This window comes from Poecilia reticulata, chromosome 21 (genome assembly GCF_904066995.2).
Source record: "Poecilia reticulata chromosome 21, P_reticulata-male-v2, whole genome shotgun sequence".
In the NCBI taxonomy this organism is placed as follows: Eukaryota; Metazoa; Chordata; class Actinopteri; order Cyprinodontiformes; family Poeciliidae; genus Poecilia; species Poecilia reticulata.
The window spans coordinates 7,025,882-7,052,678 of record NC_088850.1 but is presented as its reverse complement, the minus strand read 5'-3'; the positions used below and the strand labels follow the sequence as shown (position 1 = coordinate 7,052,678).

At 37.9% G+C, this 26,797-nt stretch overlaps 1 protein-coding gene across 12 annotated transcripts in view; it reads right to left on the bottom strand.

Annotated features, from left to right (window-relative positions):
- The window catches only part of ptprk (protein tyrosine phosphatase receptor type K), a 102,909-nt gene extending 81,478 nt beyond the window's left edge, over nt 1–21,431 (bottom strand). For 9 of the 12 annotated variants that reach the window (XM_008397407.3, XM_008397415.3, XM_081602430.1 and 6 more), the window contains exons 1-2: nt 21,140–21,430; nt 15,210–15,233 (exon numbers count right to left, since the gene is read on the bottom strand). In XM_008397407.3, coding sequence (XP_008395629.2) covers nt 15,210–15,233; nt 21,140–21,221 — 106 coding nt within the window. In that variant the 5' untranslated portion in view covers nt 21,222–21,430. Of the gene's footprint in view, nt 1–15,209; nt 15,234–21,139 lie in introns of all 12 variants that reach the window. The other 3 variants (XM_008397403.3, XM_008397405.3, XM_008397406.3) reach the window with 1 other exon arrangement.
- Between the last annotated feature and the right edge of the window lie 5,366 nt (nt 21,432–26,797).

Sequence of the window (26,797 nt, the reverse complement as noted above, 5' to 3'; positions counted from 1 at the left end):
AAATCAAGAAAAAGGATTTCATGACCAGTCCTGCACAATTCAGCAACATTGGCAATGTAAGTTAGCTATGCTATTTAGGCTGACAAACTAAGCGTACAGTAATAAATTTGATTCCGATATTTTAACGTTAGAGTTTCTGATACTGACTTGGATGTTCCAGGTTGTACATCAACAAATCCATGCTCAGCCCATGACAAGATAGGATTGATATTATATTGTTAGTTTTGGTGTTTTTTTGTATAATATACAGGATACAAGAATAGCAATCCAAATATTTTTTCTTCTCGTATCACATTGCAGTCATAAGCAGTCATTAACTATTCATATTAGAAGCAGAGATGCTGTCACACCACTGTGTGAGGGGAAGCAGTGGATGTAAATATTTCAGAACAAACGTATAGTAATGGGGGGATTCACACATAAAGTTGTGTTTATCATCTTATATATTCACAGCAAGTCAAGTTTGCATTAGTTACTCCCATGACAATTCAGATCCTGTCCACAACTTTGAAATTTCAAAAAGGTCACTAATATTTCTGAATTCAGTTGCAGAAATGTCGCGACAATTAATGGAAGACTGAGTCTTGCAAACAGCATCTTAACAACTCTGACTTCATTTCTTTGAGACTTCTCCCTGCTGTCATTGTTGCTGTCATTGAGACCTGATGTCTCAAAATTTTTTGAGTCTCAGGAAAATGCCTGAACACATTAACTTTAAAAAGCTATACAGACAGACAGACAGACAGACAGACAGACAGACAGACAGACAGACAGACAGATAGACAGATAGATAGATAGATAGATAGATAGATAGATAGATAGATAGATAGATAGATAGATAGATAGATAGATAGATAGATAGATAGATAGATAGATAGATAGATAGATAGATAGATCTTTTAGCATACAGTCATACAGCAAACCCAAAGCCCTCCTCATTCTGCAAACCACCTCTACTAACCAGGAGTTCAGTTAATCTTAACCAAACGTTTTGCCATGAATTGATTGATGAAATACTCTGAAAGTCACCCAATAATGCTATATGCTACAATTATTAAATAAAATAGGCCAGGGCTGTATGCACAAGAGTAGGTGGGACTCATATCAGATTGTAGGAGACAAGATGGATATGGATCAGGAAAGAGTCTGTGCTCTCTCTCTTGCTAAATTGTCACATTTAAAGCAAACTCTTATGATTCCATATGAGTTTGTAAATGGTTACAGAGATACAGTTTGGATTTTTGAACTTCTGACTAGATTGCTAGGATGAAAACTGACAAACTGATACAACTCCAGCTATAAACCACTATATATATATATATATATATATATATATATATATATATATATATATATATATATATATATATATATATTTATATATATATATATACAAAACAAAAATGGCATTCAACGAATATGAATTCGTTGAATGCCCAATTAATAGTGTATATATATATATATATATATATATATATATATATATATATATATATATATATATATATATATATATATATTATTCAACGAATTCTTGTTTCATTTTTGTTTATGGCAAAATGTCCAAAGTGGAGAATTTAACAAAAAAGTTCAACCAAAACTGTAAAGTAAATCTGCATATGCATGACACAAGCTTCACTTTAAAGTACAACCAAGAAGTGTACTTCATGTCAAGTCAAACCAAAACCATTTTCATTAAGAGCAGATCCTACAAAGCTCTCAAAGAAAATTGTCTCTTTTGAACCCGATCAACCTTTCCCTCTTAGCACACGCAAACACATCCTCCAATATGCACACACACACTCTTCAAACCCTTAGCACTTCCCACAGATCATCCACTAAACTAGTTCACTGTGAATGTGTGTTAGCTGCTCCCTTTCAGTGTGCTGAGGTTAAAGGTTAAATGACGGCCATTAAGATTCATCTGAGTTCACAACCAGCAAACCAAACACCCAACACTTTCACAGGCACACACACAAAATGTGCATAATGAAATCGGGGTGACGCTGTATCAAAGCGCAGCAATTGTCTCTGCTCTTGTGTTTGTCTTTTGTCTGTCGTTTAGCAAAAACTGAAATCCCTGAATGCATAATGAATGCAGTAATTGTAGTGCTAAACAGTGCAATAATTTTCTGCACATTTTTCTCTCATTGTTTTTTTTATTTTTGCAATAGGACCTGTTCTGTGACATCAGTGGAAATCACCATAAATCGGTTTCTGTACAGCTGACCGTCTCTCTGTGGATCTGTTGTGACATGCTGTTGACACATTTCACAATACTCGCTCTGTTTGCCCTCCCGCTGCCTCCCGGGATGAATAAAGGAAAAGAAGGATGGGGTGAAGAGGGTTACAGATAGAGGGGACAAAGGGAGGGATGAATAAAGCAATGATTGAAGTCATTCCATCTTCACACCTACAGATTGGAAATCCACAAGCAATTTCCTACTTTGACAATGTTTACCATAGGGGAATAAAAAAAAAGAGTCCATGCAAGGGTGTTTTATTTGCCTCTCCGTTAATCCTTCCCTTACTGGCGAATTCACAGACTTACTAACAAGAAACTAACTGCCATTTTTTTTTCCATCTGAACTTCTACACATTTATGCAAACACATCCAGCAGATAAACACTCTGCAGGATGGATGAGCAGACCCCGCATCAGTCCCAGCATGCCTCCCTGCTCTCAGGCAGGGGACTCTGTCAGCACCGCAGTTTATTGTCAGGACACATCATCAGCAGCCACGGCAACTAATTAAGACCTGCCTGTCAGGCCTATGGTCACTGCGGATGTGTGAAAACATATACAAACAGACAAACACATTCGTGTAATTAGCTACCTGTCATAAACACACACGAACTTGGGGAAAAAAAAGGAAAAACTCTTCAGCTAGTGTCACTGTGTCTGCCAAGAGACGTCAACACATTCAGTGTGTTACTCACTAGTTATTAGTCACACACCCAAACCTAACTCCTGATAGTAACGCACTCAAAGATGGGATGGTAGTAAGCTCTTTTATTTGTTATGGGCAGATTTTTGAGGAAGGTTCTGATCAGAGAAGGCAAGAGAGAAGATCTTCTACACACTACGTTATAAAAACAGGTTAGGTGCATATTTTCTGATGCTCAACTAAAATCCAGTAGGTGTAGAAAAAACTAAAAATATAATGTAATGTTCCTCACTAGAGATGTTCTTGTTAGTTAAGGTGTAATTCCTTCCATTAGGGTGATTTTTTGGATCATTTTAAAAATTTATTTGGAGTTTTAAATAAATAATAGGTATCTTCTCTAATACTAAGTTCTATCCACTGATTACCATTTCCATGTTTTGGTTGACATAGCATGATCAGTTGAATTGGACTGTGTGCATTACAAGTAGAACTGTTTTGATTATATGAGTTGAATAAATTATATATTTTATATTTTGTATTTTTTTTCTTTCCAACTTTTAACATGCAACACAAAAGCATCATGCAAGGGAAAATTAGTCAATTTCCTGGCCAATTGATTTGTTTGTTTGTATAAATAGTACTTTGATTTCTTATTTTGCATGTTTTGAATTTACTCAAATGTAAATGAATCCCATTTATGTCGATCTCTGCTTAATTAGCCTACCATCTACCTTATTTCACGACAACATGAAATTAGATTTAAACTTTCACTCCAATGCTGAGGTCAAACTGAAACTGCTCCAGCAAAATGCTTAGGAATGTGAAACAGAAACAGGCCCCCTGAAAGACAAACAGGCTGATTTCAGAGCAGAAAACAGCCAATCAGCACGCAGAACTCCAGTCACTCGGCAATGTAAACATGCACACACAAGACCAGACACACACACGACCTAGAACGAAAAGCAAAGTTCAGAGCACATCTGTTAGATGAACATCTGGCAATATCTCCCCTGTATTAGTGAGCGAGAAACCTAATTACAATTAATTAATAAATGTGAAAGCTTGTTCAATTTTTTTACATAGCAGGAGAGTTTTATTAGGAATTAAACCTTAACCCAATCATAGGATTGAAAAGAATGGAAACAGCTTGCTGCAACGAGACAAAAAAAAAACAAATCAAGAAAAAGTATTAAGACCTGCATCCTATCAAAACAACTAACTTCCACTGCCTCCCTCCCTCCTCTGTTATCAGCAGAAATGAAGGTTAGAAAAGAAAAAAAAAAACATGCAGCTGCAAGCGTTTGTTGTGTCAGTCTGCTCTTGTCTGCTCTGTTCTTGCATACTTCCTTATCATACTTCAAAAAGCTCTTGCTCCATCTCCCATATATATTTCCCCCACTACTCCTCTGCAGCATTAACTCTCATTTCACTCTCCTCTATTTTGTGAAGGATTATAGTTCAGGCTTGTGCCATGCAGGTGGTGGCTTGCAACATACATCTAAATAGCTTCTTATGGTTATGAGTCAGAACACCACCCAACACTTTTCTGTTTGTTTTTTGTTTTGTTTTGTTTTGTTTTTTCAAACGTTCCATTAGTCTGTTTAACTCAGCAGAAACAACACTGCACACCTATTTGGCATGTGTATTGCACAACTCTAAGTGCTGTCAAATGATGAAAAAAAATTAATAAATCAACTTTGGAAAGGTAAAAGCCAGAAAAATAGACTGCCATTTCAGCTTGAAATCCAAGAGGCATCATCGTGGGATTCAATTACTATTTGAAAGTCTGACGATTTAAGGTAATCTAATTTGGTACATGGCAACCGGAAGTGTAATTAATTCACAATCTGCTCCATGTGGGGTGCATAACAACACATATCTCTGCAGGGATATTTTTTCAGTTTTATCCCTTCAACAAGGTTGTAGATATGAAAACAGATATCAACAAAAACAGTGTATTGAACACTACACTATTATGATAAAATAAGCCGATTTTGCAGCCGCCAAGAAAAAGGATTCACACCTAGTTGGGCATAAAAGACAGAAAACTTGCCATAACAGCCAGATTTGACTAAAGCAACAACTCTGCCAACTGCTTAAGCCCACTCTTTGTTCACAGCATCGTTTAGAAAGGTTGGATTTTTTTTTATTTATCGCATGTAGGTGGAGACTCTCCACTTTTTTTTCTAAGAGACCAGGCAATATGATTAAAGTGACTCACGCTCTCGGGAATCCCTGGAGAAGTACTGTGTGTGGTATACTCTGTGTTGGTGTAAAATCAGTCCAAACTTTATCATGGATTCACAATTTAATGAAGGAAAGGTGGGATTAAGTTAACCCTTTGGCTGACGTTTTACCATCCATCCATCCATCCATATAATTGGAATAAATCAGCAGCGATGCACTGGTTATGCTTTTCCTGGCCAATTCTGACTTTCAGTTTCTAAAGGTTCTCACCAATTCTAATTTTAACTGATTCCAATTTTTATCCTAAGGGCTATAACACATTAAAGAGAAAACATGCTAAAAAAAAGTACAGTGGTTTTAAATTCAACAGAAAATAAAGGTTTTACAAGATTATCTCAATTTATGCATCGAAAGTATATATCTCTAACCTTTTTTTGACTCGCTCAATGTATTAAACATCAAAGTAGTTTTGAAGAATCTAATAGAAAATAATCTTACTTTCCAATTATAGTCCTACAAATCACAGATCTGAGCCAATCAAAGTGAAACTCTATAATGTTTTGCTTGGAAATTTCAAACTCATTAAACATTTTGTGTACATTACGTACAATTAAAATCTTCCTTGAGATCTGACCTGCTGATTTTTTTCTAAAACAATAACACACAAAAGCTCGATTATATAAAATTTGTTTTAAAACTACAATTAGATGTAATTAACTTTAACTGAAAAAGGCGCAGCAGGTTCCGTCATAGAAAAAGCTGTTTTAAATCCGACAGAAAAAGAATTCAAGGATTATCTCCATTTATGCATCAAAGATGATCTCCATTTGTTCATCAAAGCTTATGTTTCAAACCTACATTTGATAAGGAAGAGCATCAGAGACTATGCTGTTTGTTAATGCCTTTGCCAACCAAAAATGAAGGAGTTTCCAGTTTTGTTGCATTTATAAAATATGGAAGTAAACTTTGTATTTTTTGCATTTCACCGGCTGTTAAACAATCAGAGCCGATCGATGGAAATCTGATCCATTTCCATCCGTGGATAAATTACCAGAGCATCACTAAGAAGCATCCCTGCTTTCACACTTGTTTAAGAGTCTTTCTTTCACATCTCCTGCACAAAAGAGCACTGTTCAATGTCACAAATTATGAAGAATAGCACTTATTATTTGCATCAGAAGACATATTCTCTAAATGTATATTGCCATCTAATGAGCTCACATTAGGCCACAACACTGCTCCAGTTTACCAAACCCATTGCTCTCCTTCTTTTCTAACTTCTGCTCCCTCAATTAAAGTCCCCCTTCCCCTCCTTCTGCCTCTGTTGCTCTCTTTGGACCACTAACCTTGATTCACTGTTCTACTCAACACAGCCTCAGGCTGGGACACACAAAAATGCTGTGCATGTACAGACAGGCAGATTTACAAGCAAACACACAACAGCATCCACTGAAAGGACCATATATACATGCTCCCTACAGTGGTAAAGTAGAAGTGGTTAATGTGGGGCCATTGTGAGGGGAACGCGTGGCTAACCAAAACCACATGTAGTCGACGTTCTCACTCACTCTGGCCAGAGGTATGTGAGAGTTAAGAGTGTGTTTGTGAGTGTGAAGGGGGAGGTGTGATAGAAAGCAGGCCTCAGAAGGAGAGGCAGAGTGAGCTCATGGCTGGGCTGCAACATTTATTCAAGCAGGGAGTAGTTGTGTTGAGCAGACATGTTTGAGGTGTCCCACTGTGACTGTGGTCTGCTCCAATGACCATTGCAGGAGAGCAACAAGTCATAACGAGGACAGAGTGTAACTTGCTGCATGGCAACACAAACATAGCAAAACTGTGTTTTTTTGGAAGTATTTCCAAATAAAATCTTTTATCATATTAGGAAGCAATTTATCTCCTTCTCTCTTTGTCACATCATCTTGCCATCTGAAATACTGATCTGCACATAATTACCTAATAAAAATGTTATTTCCTTTACCTGTGATCAAGAAACTACATTTCACATCTTCATTACCAACTCTTGTGCAATGCTGAAGTCACAGCTATAAAAACAGCAACTTTTGACTTGAATGAAAACAAAACAATGAAAGTGGAATTAAACTGCACATATATCTAAAAGTTATGCAATTATGTAATTTTAATAGTGGGTTTTCTGCATATATTTCAAGATTCTTTAGGTCTTTTGACATTTGCATTAATTTTCTATACATTATTTTTAATTGCCCTTGTCTGAGTGAGAGAAACAGGAAAAAGCATTTCAGTATATTAGATTTTAGTTTGTATTTTAATACTTGCTTGCCACTTACAATAAGTTGACATAGCTCGCAACACAAGACCTGAAATATTAAATGTCCAAATCCTTACGCAAGTCATATAGATATACAGTCGGCACACAAAGTATTCAGCCTCTTTGAATTTTTCACTCTGTTTCATTGCAGCCGTTTGCTAAAATCAAAAAAGATCATATTATTTCTCATGCATCCCATTTTGACATAAAAAAAAACTGAAATGTAGACATTTTTGCAAATGTATTAAAAAATAAAAACTGAAATATCCCACAGTATGCTTTTGAGTCGTCAACTTGTCTGTGGTGGAACATGTTTTCCAAAAGATTGGGGACCTTTTGAAAATCTTAGCACTGAAGTCAGCAATCACACAAAACCTGTTTTAAAAATATAGACCCAAAAGTTTTAAATGTACATTTTTATATGTCTTTTACAATAAGAGTACAGCTGTGCTTTACGGCAACTCTTCTCCTTCGTGTGATGTCGCCTAAGCTATAATAAATATTTAAATATTTGTCATGGCACAAATCTGTGCAAAAAATGCTTTGAATGTTATTAGATCTTATGCTACAGATTTTTTTTACAGATTTGTAAGTGCAGGTCAAAGCACCTGCACTCAAAAATCAAACTATGGAAATCAGCAGCAGAATTGCTTGCTGCATCTCTGGTTGCACCTTGAGTCATCTTTAAAACTCAACACACAGAGACAGCTGTAGTTGTGTTTTAAACCTATACTTAACTTCAAGTAACCTGCTTTGTGGGACTAATCCAGTGAGACAGAGCGACACTGTGTGTTAAGGTAGTATGGTGCGATTGTGTGTGTGTGTGTGTCTTTGTGCCTGATCCTTAGTGTAAGAGACAGTTAATGTCATTGAGAGGTAGCACTGTATCTGCTAACCGTTACTCCAACTAGACAGCTCGCTTGGCACACACTCTCCAATAACAGGCACACACAGGTTTCACACAAACACACTTTATTTACTTTTGGCCCAACTCAGTCGTAGGGAAAATTAACATGGCTACCTGATACAAAGGAGCAACTTTTTTTTAAATCTAAAATGTCTTACATTTTAAGTTCCTCTTCTGGGTGACTCAGGAAAGATTTAGGAACAAAACATTGAGACAAAATCCTCAGGGGAAAAAAAAGGGGAAAAAGGTAAAGACAAAGGGGTGAGAATGCTCTATGCCTGCATGACATGGTAGATGAGATTTTGTACTTAGGATTTTGAGCAATCAGATAAATTGTTGCCTTTTAGAGCTACATTCACTGGCACCAGCTGGAAATACTTAAGTAGATTACAGCTTCCTTCTTTGATGTGAAACAGTTTTAAGGCAAGCTGGTTTAAAGAATTTTCCTCCTCAACCATTGTTCTGTTGTTACCCCAACTTTCTCTTTTCCATCTGTAAATTCCACCTTAAGTAAACCCTAGTGCTTTACCCATGTAATGCAACACCACTGAATGTGGATTTGGAAACCCCACTCATGCTCTTGTTGTGTGTGCGGGGGGGGAGGGAGATAAGGAAACTGGAGAAACAAGAAGGAATGGGAGTGGGAGCAATAGATTGTGTAGTAGAGGTAAATGTAGAGGGGGTGGTAAAGAGGAGGACAGCAGGAGAAAAGAGTGAAGGAAAAAGGAGTGCGTGAGAAGGGGGAGGGTTTCATAAACATTGTGTTGCTGTGTTTTGGTGGGTCATAAATTCCAAGCAGAAGAACTAGAAGAGGGGGGAAGAGGTAACCTAACCATTGCAAAAAAAGAAAGGAGTTTCAGTTAGTAGATTTTCCTTCACCTCTTCAGCAAAAGTTAAGTTTGCTGAATATCAGCAATTTACGGGAGTTTAGGTTTACCAAATGTTTTGTGACTTTCAGTCTCACGACTTTCGTCTATGACTGAAGACGTTGCATGTCCTATTTTGGCATCTTTCTTGGTGCACATGTTTCGCAGCTGTATGCCTGTTGGGAGTTTCTCTGCCTTCTCTTTCTTATCATCCGTCCGATGGAAAGGGCGCACTGTTTAGACCTTTTCAAACATCTCTGGGCTTCTCTAATCTAAGCCGGCGAACTCAGATTAAGGGTTTCCCACCAAAAGTTGATTCAGCGCTGCTCCAGAAAACTCACAAAAACGAGTGCCTGGGGGAGTTACTGTCTCAGTGGCTGTTCTCACGCTGCAATCAATGGAAACCAAGGAAAAACTATTGTGTAGTCTCATGAATGCATTGATATAAATCTCTAAGTTGCCTGTTTGTGGGTATGAGGCTGAGAGACTCCTAAGTTTTGACTATTAGTTCTTCACCATAGCTTACTTTAATGCAGCTCACTTCCTCACTGTGATGTTTGAGCTTTTTCATTATGTGAGCAGTAAACATGTCAGGCTTAACGTTATCTGTGGAAGTGGAGTAAAGCATAAAGGGGCATGTGGGCACCAAAAAAAGACTAAGATATACCCACTAGATTTGACAAATCCAAATCTCTGGTTTGATTTATGTGACTCATAATATTTTGGCGGAAACTCCAGCAGGCCACTTTGGCACAGAATTGTTTCGATTAATTTTGCCTTTACTCCTAGTAAGTTAAGCACGAAGTTAGTAAAATGCATGTGGGCATATGTGTTTTGCTTTTTACTCCTCTAATAATTTACAACTATGTGTCAAAAATATCCATTATCAGGGTGTTTATTTTAAAATGTTAAAATTAATCATTTTAAAGGGTGCTACTTATGTAAAAGAAAAGATCTATCTAGCCGATACACAGATAAATTTGCTGTAATTTCATTAAATATAAAAGCTCTAATTAAATGGTTAATCGTTTCTGCTTAGCTTAATTTGCCTGTCTCTGGATTAAGCTTTGTACAACATTTTACCAGTAAACTGGAAAGTTAAACAAGATAAGGGAAAGATGATTCATTTTGATTGTAAACATCAAAGGTCTAATATTCTCCTTTTATCATCCTCATTTTCAAAATAATTAGTCTCCCTGATGCTATCAGTCATTTGTGTGTTACATTTTGGTGGATAACAACCTGCAGTTGTCACCAGAGGAATTCCAGTAAATCTTTAAAACTCCATCAGATTAGATGGTCTTTTGGTTAAGACCTTTTGATTTAAGTTCATTCCACAGATTTCAAATGACTTTCAAATCAAGGCTTTGTGCAAGTCAGTCAATATTATTCACTTTAATGCTCTGGGAACAGTCGTTTACCAGCAGCGATGTTTTGGGCCATTGTCGTGATGGAAGACAAAGAGATGGCGCAGACTATGTCTTACATGTGGCTGCTTTAGGTTTTCTTTCAAACCATCTTTTTTCCATGGTTCCTTCCACTTTGACAAGATTCCCAGTTTCAGGCATAGTGAAGTCACCAGTTTAACTGTATTGACAATGTCATTTTAAAAAATGAGCAACATCTCTCTGGCAAGAACTCTAGTTTCATCTGATCCGACCAAAGAACATTCTTGCAGCATGCATAGTCTTTGACCAGGTTGTCCTTTATGTGCTTCAGTCTGGCTAAAAGGTGTCACTTCTGCAAAGGGGAGTTCTTCTTGATCTGCAACTTTGCAGCCAATTCCTTTGCACAGCTCTGATTCGTGACCTGGCCGAGTCATTAATTAGCATCCTTGCAGTTGTTCTGGGGTCTGTAGAGACACCTCTCATGAGTTTTTCTTCAAGGGTCTTTGAAACCTTTCATTTCCTGTCTCTTTCAGGTTTGTACTTGAGCTTTGTGGTTTCTTTTGAACTACTGATGATTCTTCCCATCGCAGTCCTTGATGCTTGGTAATGCTGTGATAACTTTATTGATTCCTCTTCTGCTTTTTAAACATCAACAACTCTTTTTCCAAGTCGAAACTGATTTCTTTTGTTGTTGTATTTACAACTGACAGCTCCAGTCCTCACTGAACTTCCTTACAGCATGTACTTTAGGATAAACTTTCTTAATTTTCATTTAGATATCATCTAGATTTTCATCTTTTGGTGTATTTGGTTTGTGAACAACTAAAATAGTCAGTGACAAGCAGTTTTTAGCGTATTTTCAAGTATTTGCAGATATAAGCTATTCACAGGTGGTTATGGTCCATAACCCCAGTGAAAACAGTGTCTATTGCATTCTTAACCACTATGTATGTAATTTATGTAAATGATGAACTATAAAAAATAAACTGATAAGCCATGCGGACAAAGTAATATGTGTATGGGTACAAAAAGAAGCAGCAATTACTATATATGAAGCTGCAAAGGGAAAAACTGATCAGGGATTTAACAGACTATGGTTGAGATTTTGATATGTTGGCCACCAATTGTGCTGAACCCACATTATCTTCTCTTTTCTGTTGTTTTTTTTTTTTTTTTTAAGAATTTTCTAATACTCTCAGAGAGCTTAGCCACCATCATAAACCCATCATGAGTGGGTTTAATGGTACAGAAATGTTTTCAGTATGGACCTTTTGATTTAGAGCACATTACATCACTTTTAAGCATCAAGGACTGGAGTGGGAAGAATCACCAGTGGTTCCAAGTTTACATAACTTTGAACAGGTACCATTAAGCAGATAAAAATAAAAGTGCATGGAGATACACAACAGACATTGAGGACCCCCACTATCTTTCTGTTTGGCAACATGGAAGAACAACAAATGATACACAGAGATGCTCAAACCCCCAACCCCTAGGAAACAACAGCGGTAATACTATATATTTCAAACTGAACTCCTGAATTATGGTCTTATCACAGGGAGTGTTTCAGACATCAAGGCTGAGATGGACCAGCCAGAAAACTGACAGAGATGCAGACAGCCACTCAACATTTTAATGTCTGTCTCCACACTCCCACACACAGCCTGTCTTTTAGAGTGAGTGACTGTAGGTGCGTATACACGATCACTGTCAGGCTGACCATGTGTCTGCAGTCATCTGCAGCAAGGAAGGACATAGAAAAGCTGGCAGGGACACGGACAGACTAAACGACAGATTAAGGTGGCAGACAGACAGATTTTGAGTGAAAAAAAAAACAACCAATAAGATCATTTGGTGGAAAAATTGGAATATCTGATGAAAGATTTTTATCTCCACAAAAACAGAGGAACAGAAGTGTGGTGATGTGAAGATATGTGCCCATGGATGAAGATGATAATCTTAATGGACTGGACAGCTAGCTCTCTTTAAGCCCCTGATTTGCACAAGCTTGCATGCCCACCCACACAAACACACAGACACAAGAGGGTTTACATATCTCAAAAGCTTTCCACCACGTCTGATCTGAAATCAGCTTAAATTGGAGAGGACTGACAGAAAGGAACGTAAGGGCACTGACAATCTGTCCTTTCATAACATGAAGATGGACATGCAGAAGCTTCGTGGATGAGAGTGAATGAAGCTCAATGCCATGTGGAAAGTCTTCATAAAAAAAATAAAGAGATCAGGATTGAGTTTTTCTTATGCTGCAAATGGATTGCTCTTGGCAACTTTTGTGGTATTTGCTTGATTGTACCTTGCATTTTCCTGACAGATGTCTTTATAACTGAACTAATAGAAACCTTGTATTATCCTGCATCCAAAGCTGAATGCAGAGGAGCCACAAGGCTTTTTTCAGTTCACCTGAGGATATGTGCAGATTGGTTGTCTGATCTGTTCAAAGCAACAAGACCCTCAACAGAATAAGACACAAATGAAACAAAAGAGCATAGTTTGTCTGATCCAGACAAATGAATTAAAAATTGCATAAACCAAATGAAAAACATTTTTTTAATTACTTTAGTCTTAAAACAAACAAAAAAAAACTAAACAGACATATTTGAAAAGGCTAACCCAGGCTTAGCTAAACTTTAACCAATAAGCCATCAATATCCCCTCCTGCAAATGACCCTCAGGGGTTTGGCTCAACCTGTGTCTCATCAAACATTTGCTAAACTTCCTGAGGAGTTACAGGAATTTGTTACACTGAACAAGAGAGTAAAACTTAGTAACATATAAGTTAGATATATTTCAGTGTTACTTATTCTACTATGTTAAATAGTGAAATTCGTCTTTTTCAACTGTTGTAGATACATCTTCGGGGCACTTTTGTTAAAATTATACAGGTTTTAACAAAACCTGTATACTTTTTTATACATGTTTAATCATGCATTAAACACGGGTTGTAAAAGACAAACAGGTTTATGTGCCCTTTAGTCCTTATAACCCGATACAGGGAAATGCTGGAGCAGATAGTTGGAGATTGTCCTTTTTTCCTTCAAAATGAATCATCCAACTTTGCATCCAACTTAGCGCCACTGACATTCTCGTTATTATTACCCTGGCCAGTTATTCACTTGGTTTTTTATTTTAGTTTTTTTTTTTTTGAGTGAAAATAACTGCTCTGTGGTAAAGAGCTGTTTCTTTCAATCCAGACACAAAATTTAAATCCATTCCCACAAAAGGTTTATGCAAACAGTTACCATCACTTTAATTACTTCAAAATTAAGCAATCATAAATTATGCTTATTCTGTTAAACTGGTTTTATCTCTTTTCATCTAATCTTTCAATTTAAATGAGTTTTCTTTGTTTTTAAGGGTACATTGCACAGCTTTTATTATTTTAAATACACTTTCTAAAGAAGGTTGATTTGATAGAAATTGCAGCAGTATCTTGGCTTTCCTTATCAAAAACAATCTATTAATTCAGCTTTTAAAGGACTTAGGATAAGAGCTGATACAAAACTAGACAAACCCATTTTTCTGTTTATGTCATACCTCACATGAATTAACAGCATTTAACGGGTTTTCATTAAATCAAAAACATTTTTTGCATTCATTCAATAGCTTGACTTTTACCATGCATTCCAATTCATGCATGGTAACATTTTGTAGAATAAAAGAGTGCTACCTTTTAAAAAGTAACAGTCTATATTTGAATGGGAAAAAAAAATCTGCTTTGTTAATTAAAAACCTTGAGGGAAACCACGCAGCCACAAAGAAAACTCTCTGCCTACAGGGCCAATATTCTCTTTAGTGCTTTACTTCCTTGTCACTTTCACAACCAAGAACAGCCATCTTAAAATGTACTGTTTGCTACGAGTGTTTGTGTGTGAAAGTGAGAAAAACAGATGGAGGAAAAAAAAAACAAAATACGGGACATGGGAGAAGAGAAATAAAAGAGAAAATAAAAGTGGAGAGAAGGTGTTCTGCTATGGAGAGAACAAAGTTCCTCTGAGCTCCTTTAAAGGAGAGCAGGCTCGGCTAAACAAACAGCACCTGGAAACTTCAAACCCCCCCAACAGCTGTCTAACTATACAGAAGGACAGACAGACAAAAACAGGAAAGGAGACACAAAGACAAGCGGCAAACAGATTAATTGACAGCAGGGTAAGCGGAGTCATAACTACAAGCGACAACAAGCCGGTACAAGACCGCTTCAAGTATTTCAGTGGTTCAAGCTATTTATGTAGAGGAAAGAAAATTACGACAGACGTGGCCTTAAGGTGTGTGAATCACTGAAACGTCTTTGACATTCAATCAAGTAATCAAGGAGCAAATCCAATAAACTGCAATGTCATAAAACAAAACTATAACAGTGAAAACTATAAACTATACCTACAAGCGTTACTTTGATGTTTGCTTAAAAAGATGCATGAAAGAAATTGTTAATGGTGTTATGGTGAGTTTAAAAAGTATCAAAATAACAGCTGAGCTGTTAGTTTCCAATGGGATGGGTATGCAAAACCAAAAAGCCTCTGGAAGGTGTAATGGAGGAGGGTAAATAATGAGAACAACAGATGTCAGGCTGGAAACAGAACCTAGAGTTAAAGCCATGGAATAATTATGACAACACTAAAAGAACGATGAAACATGAAACACAGCTCTTTGCCGACAAGTCGTAACTCACCCTTTTCTGCGCGCCCCAAGTGAGCTGGATCCAGCAGAAGCAAAGCAGAGAATAATAGGACAGAATTAGATTAGAAAGCATGCAAAGGTTCACAGATGCAAGAGAGGTGTTCTCTGTATTCATTATTTACCATCAAATAGATAAGCTCTCTTACAACCACAGAACTGAAGCTAATTATTTGCATAGACGATTATCTTGATGTCATTAGACAAAATAGTTTTTGTTTTATATACCGTTTCCAGAAAGTGAGGAAAAAAGTCTTTAAAAGTAAATTCAAACATTTATGACTAAGTTCCCAAACACAAACTTCCTGACTTTCCAACATATGCCTAACCTCAGCCCTTTTTCCTCAACCAAGCCTCATGGTAACCCTAAAAATAATCTCTTTTCCAAGACTGTCCTCAACTGCCACTGTTTCTCCCCGTCTTCCAAACAATCACCAGTCAAACCTCCACTGAATATATTTTTAACACCAAAAGGCTAACCCACATAGCTGGCAATGAGTCTTCTCACATCTGCCTGTGTGTTTGTGTGTACGTGCATGTAATATAACGTAATGAATCGGCTGTGAGCGTTGATTACTTAATCTGTCATTAGTCAGCCATGTGGACCAGTGTGTGTGTGTGTGTGTGTGTGTGTGTGTGTGTGTGTGTGTGTGTGTGTGTGTGTGTGTGTGTGTGTGTGTGTGCGTGCGTGCGTGCGTGTGTGTGTGTGTGTGTGTCTGCGTGTTTGCGTGTGTATGTAAATAAATATGAGTGTGGATGTATGAGAGACAGCCTTGCACCAACAGCTGTGACCGGAGCCACACAGGGCAGAGCAGAGATTGATGATACTGGACTTGTATCATCATTTATCAGGGATGTGATGTTTCAGGCATTTGAGATTTGTTTTGAGTGCTCTGCCTCAGTTCATTTCCAAAGAACTTCATCATTTTCATGGGTCACTTGATTTGATTCGCCCAATGATTTGCCACAAGCTCAAAGAGAGCCGTGCTTGAGAAATTATTAACATTCCTTAAATGTTTTAAAAACTTTATTACATTACTACTGAAACTACAGTATTTTAAATGAGATTTGATATAATAGAAAAACACAAATTGGTGCATAACTGAGAAGTGGAAGGAAAATTACTCATATTTTTCTTCAAAAACAATCTTAAAAGTGTGGCGTGCATGCAAATTCAGCTCCCTGACTTGAGATTTTGGGAAAACATCCTTCCATACGATTACAGTTGCAAGTCATGTGTGGCATCTCTGTATGAGCGTTGCACATCAACAGACTAAAATGTTTGGCGATTCTTCGTAAAACAGATCCAACAGGACGAAAAGTGTCAGCAAACATAAGTTTGTTGATCCAATCCATCCTGTTGTAGGTTGTAAGTTACAATGCAGTAACTTTAAGATTGGCTTTAAGATTTAGAGTGTTGTCCTACTTTAAGATGGAACTTAGTCTCCAGTTTTCTTTCAAGACAAGCCTGAATTTAGCTTGATTCAAAATCCCATTAAGTGTGACAAGCTTCTCTGTTCCTGCTAAAGAAATGCCTCCCCACATGTTTCATGGTGGCAGTAGAGTACTCAGATTGAGAGAAAAGTATTTATACTGATCTTAAACTGCACGTAGGCGACTTCTGAAAGTAATGGTGTGCATTAACTTTGACTTAAACGTGCTAAAGTAAACACAGTCGAAAGAAATGCAAGCTACACTTCCCTGATTTTTTATCTGTAGAAACATTTTCCTTAAACTGCACATTTTTTCTTAACTTCAGTCTTATAGCTAATATTTGAACGCTGAAGTTTGTGGTTCTAGCATAACAAACTGTGAAATGAAAATGTGGGTGCCAATATTTCAAGTCAATCAGTTCACCCCATTCTGTTGAATCGCTCAGAGAACACCGACCAAGTAATGAAGGAAACAGCATTTAGGTTTAGAAACCACCATTCCAAACGTTCAAAGCATCTTTAGGTTAGGAGTTTTAAAGGTAATTTTAAACTAAGCACAATGTGGCAAGATTAAACAACATTCCCTTTAATGGTAGATTGTTTTAGCAATCGATCTGCTATAAAGGTGCATTATGTTGCAATAGGTTAAATCATCTAAACTGCAAAATAACTTTGAAAATTGAGAAGTCAGCCATGAAAGGCCTAGATAAATGGAAAAAATATATCTTTTTAACCCAAAAATGTAACATGGGTTTGTTTATGAGCTGAAACTACTTGATGAGGTGTAAGGGAAACACTGTGTTGCAAATGACTTCAGAACATTGATTAGGATCTGTGAAAACACCAAAATCATGTTTTTGAAAATAAATTACTGCACAATGTTTGGTAGGTTTGATATATTATGTGCACCCAGCAAAAACATAGCAGTAACTGTATGATTTACAACCTGTCAATCATATCATCTTCCCAGAACCTCTCTCTCTCGCCGAGTTTGAACAACCACTATGTGTCGCTAATCCATTTCAACACAAATCCTCATATTCATTCATACCCCGGCACACACATGCACACAGTCTAATGAGGGATTAGCTAATGAATTCTCTCAACAGATTAATTACATTTTTCAGACTTCGTCCCCAAACAGCTCAAGGAATGAGCCAGTACTTTCAAAGAGAGAGAGAGATTTTTTAATCTATCACCAAATTGAAATCAGTAGAAACAGATTGGCTTTGGGCAAAAAGGACGTTTGATTTGAGGAGAAGACATAAAAATGGATCTGAAGAACTGCAGACTGAGGCGTTACTTTTAACGAGAAAATAAATAAAACGGGCCTTTGATTTGGAGCCATTATACATGGCATGACTAGAATGAGAAGGCATTTTTCGCATGAATCTAAATGAGAGGCAAACATTTCAGATACTCTTCTTTGTACCGCTGTTCACCGGAGGGCTTAAAAGCGTCGTCCTGCCTCCGTCTCTTTAAGTGACAGCAAAGCACAAGAGCGGACACACAAATTCGCACCGCACATACACAAAAAAAAGACAGACACACAATGATTCACACACACACACACACACTCCCTCCTGCCGTTTTCACAGTCTCTTGAGTGGAGGAGATGCCCACGGCCAAAAACCAATGGTTTCTTGATTTTTTTTTCTCCCCCTCTCTCCTTCTCTCCTCTTTCTCACTATCACTCCGCTTCTCTCGCCTTTTTCCATTAAAACACCCAATTTTGTTTCATCTCCTAAATGGAGCGGAAAAGTAATTATAATTAAACCAACTTGGTGCTAATGTTCAAAATACTGAAATAATTTACAGTTATAATTAAACCAGCTCAGATGTTGTGTTCAGTGGGAGCGGCAGCCTTCTAATTCGTCTGGAGACACTGATGGAAAACAATCATTTCACTTCATTAGGATTAAAGACGCCTGGAATCTGTGTCACAACTCGATCAGAGAGGAGGAAGATTTAGAAAGTTGTCAAATTAACATAAAACTCCGTCACTGACTTTATAAAGACGGTGAAGCGCAGGCTTGTTCGCGTTTATTACGCTGACTTTGTAAGTGATTAGTCAACATGCAAATATGCAAAGCAGTACGATAAGGAGAAGGAGAGTGGGAGATTTATGAGAATGACTCAATTTATAATTTGACACAGTAATTGGGAAACTAAAAACTGATAAAACAAGAATGAGGCTAATTTATTGAAACAGATATTGGGGCACAGACTAAATAACTTCTTTGATGTATAAAAGATAGTTTTAAGTTTAAGATCATGTTTAACTTGTACAGTCCTGGTGTCTTTGCTGCCTTTTTAACGTATTAATTATTTTGCAGTTAATGCTGTTGGCCTTAATCTGAAATATTTTAATGAAAAGGAGTTACAAGTTGCAAGATTTAGTAATTGTGTAATTAAAAAAAAACAATTTTGATCTGTTAAAGTGCCTGAATCTGGGAGTTCATTACAGAATAATGCACTGCAGCCAAGATGCTGGCCAAAACTCAACTTATTAACATGTACCTTATTATGACCTTATTTGCTTTCATGCACAAATAACTACTTATTATCCTGGAATGCAACTCAGTGGAAGTAATTTGTGTAAAACGTTATCCGAACAAACAGATATTCCACGTTCCCCTTTCCGAAGCAGCATCCAGTCACTTGTATTTACTTGCAAATTAACAGCACTCACATTCCCAAAGAGGCCTCAAAGAAATTCCACACATTTGTTGCCCCGAGGACCAAATGGCCCCAAGGGAGGGGAAGAAAGGGGGGATAGTTATGGGCTACAGGGTGGGGTGAAGGGTGACAATAAAACGTTTGCTGATAAAGTTGGAATTAATGCGGCCAGCGAGAATACTGGAGCAGAAAATTAGGTTTTTGTACAATGAATGTGGATTCATTTGCGGGACTTAACTGAAGCGTGTGCGTCCTTAAGGTTTTAGTTTGATTTTGGAGGTCAGCCCTCAAAACTGTTTAGTGAGTCTCGTCTCTCTCTCTCCATCTCTCTCTCTCTGTATGCATGAGTTGAAATAGAAACAACTGCTGAATGCCGAAATTAACGCACAGCAAACAGTGTAGAGCGCTGGCTCAAATGAAACCAGATGAGCTGCAGGGACTGACTGACTGTCGGGGTCTCAGCAGCCCTGCTCAAACATCGCAGCCACGCGAAAAGTTGTAAAGTTGCAGAATTTCTAAACATCGTTGCTGCTGCTGCTGCTGCTGCAGCTGCTGCTTCACCTGCAGGAGCGAACGCGTGTTTCCTCCAGACAAGATGGAAAAGGGGGGATAAAAGGGGTGCGAATGCTTGATTTGCAATTCGGATACGTCAATTGTTAGGTCTTAAACATCAAAAAGAGGACGACGAGCTGCGGAATGATGCGCGACCCACGGAAAGGAAATTAAATGAGTTCAGCGGCTACTTTAGTTTCAGGTTTTCAACTTTCTGCGAGTCTTATAGTATCTTAAAGGACAAATTAATACATTTTTATCACCTCGAGTAAAACAGCACTTAACCGATATATCTACAACCCGTATCTTTGCCAACCCAAAACATTTTAATTCAACCTAACTTAGAGGGGGGGGGGGGGTAGATCAAACTTAAAGGGCTCTCGGATGAAGCCAAGAAAACAAGGTTATTGTAAAACTGCGTTAAACAAGATAGAAAAGAAGATGATAAAAATTAAACGATCATTTACGCACCAATCTATATCCAAATAAACGCCTGTAAGACACACCAAGCTATATATATAGTGCAAGATTGCTGCAAAAATATATCTAAATGGGTTCACTATCATACCGCATGGATATACTGTTTTTTAATACTGTGATGTCCGTGCGCACAATAACTTCTCCTCTCCATTCACGCGCTGCAGAAGAGGATGAACGGCACGCGTTGTTTATCCAGTCTTGTACCATTTTAGTGCCCAGTTAAAAACAAAAAACAAAAAAACTTCTAAATAACAATAATAAAAGCAGCAGTAAATACAATCTATTTTATTCTAAGTGCAATTTTTTTTTCCTCCTCTCACTTGAGATTTTGGTAAGAAAATGTCCGTTCCAAAACTTCAAACAATCTAATGTCGCAACTTATCTGAGTTTAATAAAGGGCAACAACCCAAAGCTCTGATTCATTTCGACTCACTGGTAAGCTCAACCCACTTGGCAAAATAAAACAACCTTACATGCGGCTTTAACTACACCGACGAATCGAACCTGTAACATTCAACCTGACAAAAATCACCTTCACCTCACAGAAAAGTGCCATTCTCGCATCCGGCGTCGTTTAAAAAGCACCAGCGAAGCTTTAAAACCGGTATGACGGGACATTGTCAAAGCGAAGGTTAACTTTTCTTCAACACCGTCACACACACCTGCCCGGAATTCGTGTGCTTCCACTAAGAAGAAACGGCAGATATACGGTTTAAACGTCCCTTTACCTCTCTCAAACGACAGCAACACTCCAAACATCGTAAGAGTTATTTTCTTTTACCTGTAGGCAACTGAGCGGAGACGGAGCCAACTCCTGAACAGAGGATCACAACTCCCAGGAATACAGAGAAAAGTGTATCCATGGCTTTACGAGACTGTTCTCCTCCCGTGAAAAGTTTGCTCGGTCCAAGTTTCTTCAGTCGTCTCAGTCTTTCTCGTTTATAGGTTGTTATTCCATCTGCTGTTTTAGCTCCATTATTCAGTCCGTGCTCTCGCTTTTCGATTCCTGCGGGCGCTCGCGGACTCCACACTTTGTTTCACGCAGAGAGTGGAGGGAGCGCGAGGCGGAGTGAGGAGGAGAGCGAGGTGTAGTGGGAGCGCGAGCGCAGCAGAGAGCTGGTGACGTCACAAGAAGGGAGTCGATTGAAACATTGCTACACCTAAAAGATTATCTCGTGTACTATTCACTCTTGTTACTGGTGTTTTAAAATTATCAGAAGGCCAGTGTAGCGTCTTAGATATTTGAAACATGTCTCAGCACGTTTAAAAAGACAATTCTTTAACGTTTTATGTAATTAAACCAAACAAAAAGTGGATGAAAACTCAAAATTTGTTGCAAAAATTAAAAAATAACAATAAAGCATCCATCTATCCATCCATTTTCTTCCGCTTATCCGGGGTCGGGTCACGGGGGCAGCAGCTTCAGAAGGGAGGCCCAGACTTCCCTCTCCCCAGCTACTTCTTCCAGCTCCTCCGGGAATCCCAAGGCGTTCCCAGGCCAGCCGAGAGACATAGTCCCTCCAGCGTGTCCTGGGTCTTCCCCGAGGCCTCCTCCCGGTGGGACGTGCCCAGAACACCTCACCAAGGAGGCGTCCAGGAGGCATCCTGACCAGATGCCCGAGCCACCTCAACTGGCTCCTCTCGACGTGGAGGAGCAGCGGCTCTACTCTACGTGTTCGAAGTTCTGCCGGAGATGGGAGTTGAAGCTCCGTCTCACAGGGGACTCCGCCAGAGGTTCCCAGCAGACCCTCACTACACGTTTGGGCCTGCCAGGTCTGACCGGCTTCCTCCCCCACCACCGGAGCCAACTCACCACCAGGTAGTGGTCAGTGGAGAGCTCCGCACCTCTCTTCACCCGAGTGTCCAAGACATACAGCCGCAGATCCGATGAAACGACGAGAAAATCGATCATCGAACTGCGACCTGGGGTGTCCTGGTGCCAAGTGCACATATGGACACCCTTTTGCTTGAATAAATAAAGCAATAGACATATTTATCCTTACTTATAACACATCTTTACCTTAAAACAAAGGTAATTCCATGGCCAGATTTAGTGGTATTTATGCTGTTGGGCTAATTTGGTGTCCTACACCAACAACTTTTGTTAAGCAAAGTTAAAATAGTTTGATTTTTTGGCTTTGTCCTCAGCGATTTGTCCTTTCTTTAAAGTCCCTCATAGACTCAAAGATTTGAAAATGTCCCAGCAAATATGCCAGACCTGTCCAGTGTGATAGGTCGCTGTCACACTGAACAGCACTGGACACCTCGCTCTCCTCACTCCTCACTCCGCCTAATGCATTCAGTAAAATATACTAAAAAGATAGGCGTTAACCAACTGCTCAAAAATTATTGAGCCACAACCTGAACAACTGGTTGAGGTTGTGGCTTAAGTTAAAATATGACTATTGCTTTCAAATAGTCCAGTAGTTGTATACATGAGAGTCCATCAACTTAAAATAAGTCACCTTACATGATCTTTCATATCAAAACATATAGAAAAAAAAGCTATTTTTTCTGGTTCTGGCTACTGCAAATTAAGTCGTTAATAACATTTTTCCCACGGTACTTCACTGTGATAAACTCCCCCCTGAGGCACAACAACATGCCCCAACTTATCACAAAATAGCTTAGGGAGAGTTAAAATAACAAGCCGGAGGTGTCACAAAGCCTAATGAAGGCGAAAAAACCAAATGCAGAGGGCAACAGGAGAACTCACAATTATATGGCAACAAGGACAAGAAACCTCTTAATACTCCAGTAGCAGGAAAAACTAGCACCAAACTGAGGAAACCAGGCTGCATTACATAATGAGAGAGAAATGACCAAATACCTGCAGGTCTGGTGGTCACCAAACAAGGATCTGCTGTGCAAAGAGGCAGAAAGCAAGACTTCAAGAAACATACAGAGACTATGTTTTTGTCTTTTGTTGTAATTTCCATCGAGACAATAGTTATTGTGAAATTGTCCTGCATAAAAAATGAAGAATTTAAATTAAATGATTTAGGTCAGTTTAACTCCTTGCCAAGTTTTACCAGCGGGTTGACCCCTTGTCTCTTCATACCTACGTTTTGTAGTTGTAAACAAATCAATTTATACTCATATAAGTTTTTTTCTCTTTTGGTAGGAAAGTGCTTTTGGTAAGTTTTGGAAATGAAGAATCATAAAAATGCTTAAAATATCTCATAGTTTCATATCATTGTGTGTTCTTTTCTGAAGACTTTAGATTGTGCTCTATTACCACCGACATATTTTTCATCAAAGGTACACACTGCAGCTTTCAATCCATGGGTATGAAGTAGTTTGTTTACAAAATGGAATGAATTAATCAAACGACCCTGCATAGAAAATGAGGATAAGTGAAGGGGAAAAATGAAATATTTAAAAACAAAAGGATTAAGGAACTTATTTTTGGTCAAATGTATTCCAGTGGTAGCTTTAGTTGGACCCACCAACCAGATAAAAGCTCTAACAAGAGTATTTATAATCCCAAACACAATGTGGAGTCCCTGTCCAGCTCAGGGCCCCTTAACCATTCAGCCAATCCACAGAAAAGGGACCCCTGCTAATGCTTCAGAAAAATGGAATACAGTGGAGAGCAGAAAAGAGAAAGAAAGAATAATAGAACTGAACCATATCTAAGTCAGACATGAAAAGACACAGCCATTGTAAATTTCAAAGGGAGAACGTACCCAAAGTCAAAAGCTTTCATTACAATGTGTTTGGGTGAATGTAAAAATTGTGTATATTGAACTCATCCACAGAACGGAAAGATTAAGCGGGGACAAATTCTGTTGAACAAAAATGATGCCTGTGAGAGACAGAAACCAGAGCAGTAAAGGATCTGCAAAGTCATCAGGATGTACAGCCAGAAGCTGCTTCCATTTGATTTAAAAGAAACCTTGGTGGACTGTAACCATAGCTGAATGATTTCTTTGTGTGAGTGTGTGTGTGTGTGTGTGTGTTAAGAACCATCCTTTCCTAGAGTGATTTAAAAGGACTGCAACACCCTTGATGACCTCTCCATCCTCCATTTCCCTTCTCAGAACTCATCCTTGGAGAACTGCTTACACCACATTAATCTGCAATTAGCTTTATGTTTCGCCCATCCAATCACTTACTCATTGTTGAATTATAAAGTACCAAACTTGCGAGTGTTAAAAGCAGTTTTATCTAAGCTGCAGTTTGACTTTAAAACTGCATTTGCCCACATTTCACCGTCTGCCACCACTGGTGACAGCATGTCAGAGTGGGAATGGATAACATCATGACAGGCCTGCCAAATAGACAAAATAGATGTTTTGATTTGGTACACAGCTCAGCTATAAATACAGTAGGTGTTGAGGATAGAAATGTTAGAACAAGGAACAGGTGTGGATATTCTCTCAGTGTTTGCTTTGTCTTTCTTAGTGCCACCTCTACTACATTAAAAGGTGCAAAAAAAATCTCTTTCTCTATGTTTGTAGGTCAGGAACATGCCGAATGTTTTGCTGTTTGGAGGAAAAATACATTTAACTGTAACTTTTAAAGCGCTGCTCAATACTGTTTTTCATACGATGCTACTGTGAATGTGGCTACATGGAAAGGTTTTCTTTATATTAACCTTTCCTTCCTTGTGATCAAACGTCACAGTCACGTTTCAGATTGTGAATTTGTTGTCGAAACCCAGCGCTCGTGGCTGCGTGGTAGTAGATAGCTGTGCTTATTTACTTTTTCAAAGTTGGAGATTGCAGGCTTCCAATGTTTATTTGAAGCAATTTCCAAGTAAACTGCAATCACATATGCAGACAGCCCTATGTTTGTAGGTCTGTTTACAGAAGGCTAAAATTATCTGAGCACACATTCGCTTTAAACTGAGACGTGGTTTTGTATTGACATCTACAACCGACGCAAGAATAGTTTTTAACTGTGGACTGGTTGTTCAGATTGTACATTGCAACTACTTTGATGGATTTATTGACAATCACTTGATCTTTGAGGGCAATATACATTCTGTGCTAAGGCCCACCAAAGTATGTATTTTTTTTTTATCAAAAATGGAGAACTTTTAACAATGACACCCTTTGTTTTACTCCTGTGTCAATGAGTCTATTAATATTTGTAAACTTTTCTTTTATTTGTTGGTTTGAATCTCTCACCCTGAAAAATAAACACTGACTAAACAACATTGTAAGGATGTGCAACAAAATTATAAGAATAATTCAGGTAGAGCTTCCCCAGCTCCACAGATCCGGAGTCACAAGGAAGAGTTTGATTGACATCACTAAGAGCTTCTCCTTGGCTCTGATTGGTCGTTTTTGACTAGGATCTGTGTATTTCTGCAGATGGCAGTATGACCACAGGGACAAAGCAGAGTAGCTTGATTTTTTCACAGATTTTATTTCTTGTGTTAAGTCATGAAATGGTAACAGTTTTAACAAATAAGAAACACAAAAAAAACATATATATATATATATATATATATATATATATATATATATATATATATATATATATATATATATATATATATATATGGTTTTTTTTGTTTTTTTAATAAAAGTTATCTACTTCAGTTTTAAAAGTAATTCTTTTGTATGTTTGTTTGCAGTTCTTCTTTTCTGATTGCAAAACAAATTATTCTTGGTGGAATAAAATTCACCTTATCTTTGTATATTTACAGTTTGAAGTATTTCATGTGTAATTTTAACATAATTTTCTTTTTTTTAGCTCAATGTATTCAAGAAATATGAACACAGTGGTAGTGATCATTCACACAATGCATCACTTGACAAACATGCAGTGGCAAATTTTTAAAAATAACCCGTTCTTATTCTGCCAAAATTCAAAACATAAATACTGGTGTGTGGTGATTTTAAAACCGATTTACCTTCATATAAAAGAAAATTACAATGCCACACCTCAGGAGAGAAAAGATGACAGGCATTCATTGCTCTGAAATAGCAAATCTTATGTGCTGAAGGTTTGATTACAAATCCTCCAGAATGGCAAGGAGAATGATAGAAACTGTAAATGTATTGGACCATGATCCTTTTCTAAGGCTGTTCATTTAGAGGAGAGTTTTGAATGGTCTAAAATATTATTTGGATTGAATTTCAAAGACCAACACACATGTAGTTATGAAATTTATTTAGTTTTTACAACAAACAAAATTTAAAATGTGATGGCCATTGGTGCCCTGACTATTTTACCACTGTAACTGATCTCAACATAAATGCAGTGTTTTTATTAACCCATCAGATGTTCGTCGAACAACATTAATAAAGTGAGAAGCCTAAAAACCAAAACACATGCAGGGTAGGAACAGTGTTAAAGAAGGATTAGATATCTAATAGAGTGCTGTAAAAACCATGAAAGTGGGAAAAATTGGCAAAATTGCCGCCCCAGTATATCACAGTATATCCACTCTGACTCTGCAAAAATGCATAGCTCAAGAGGGAGA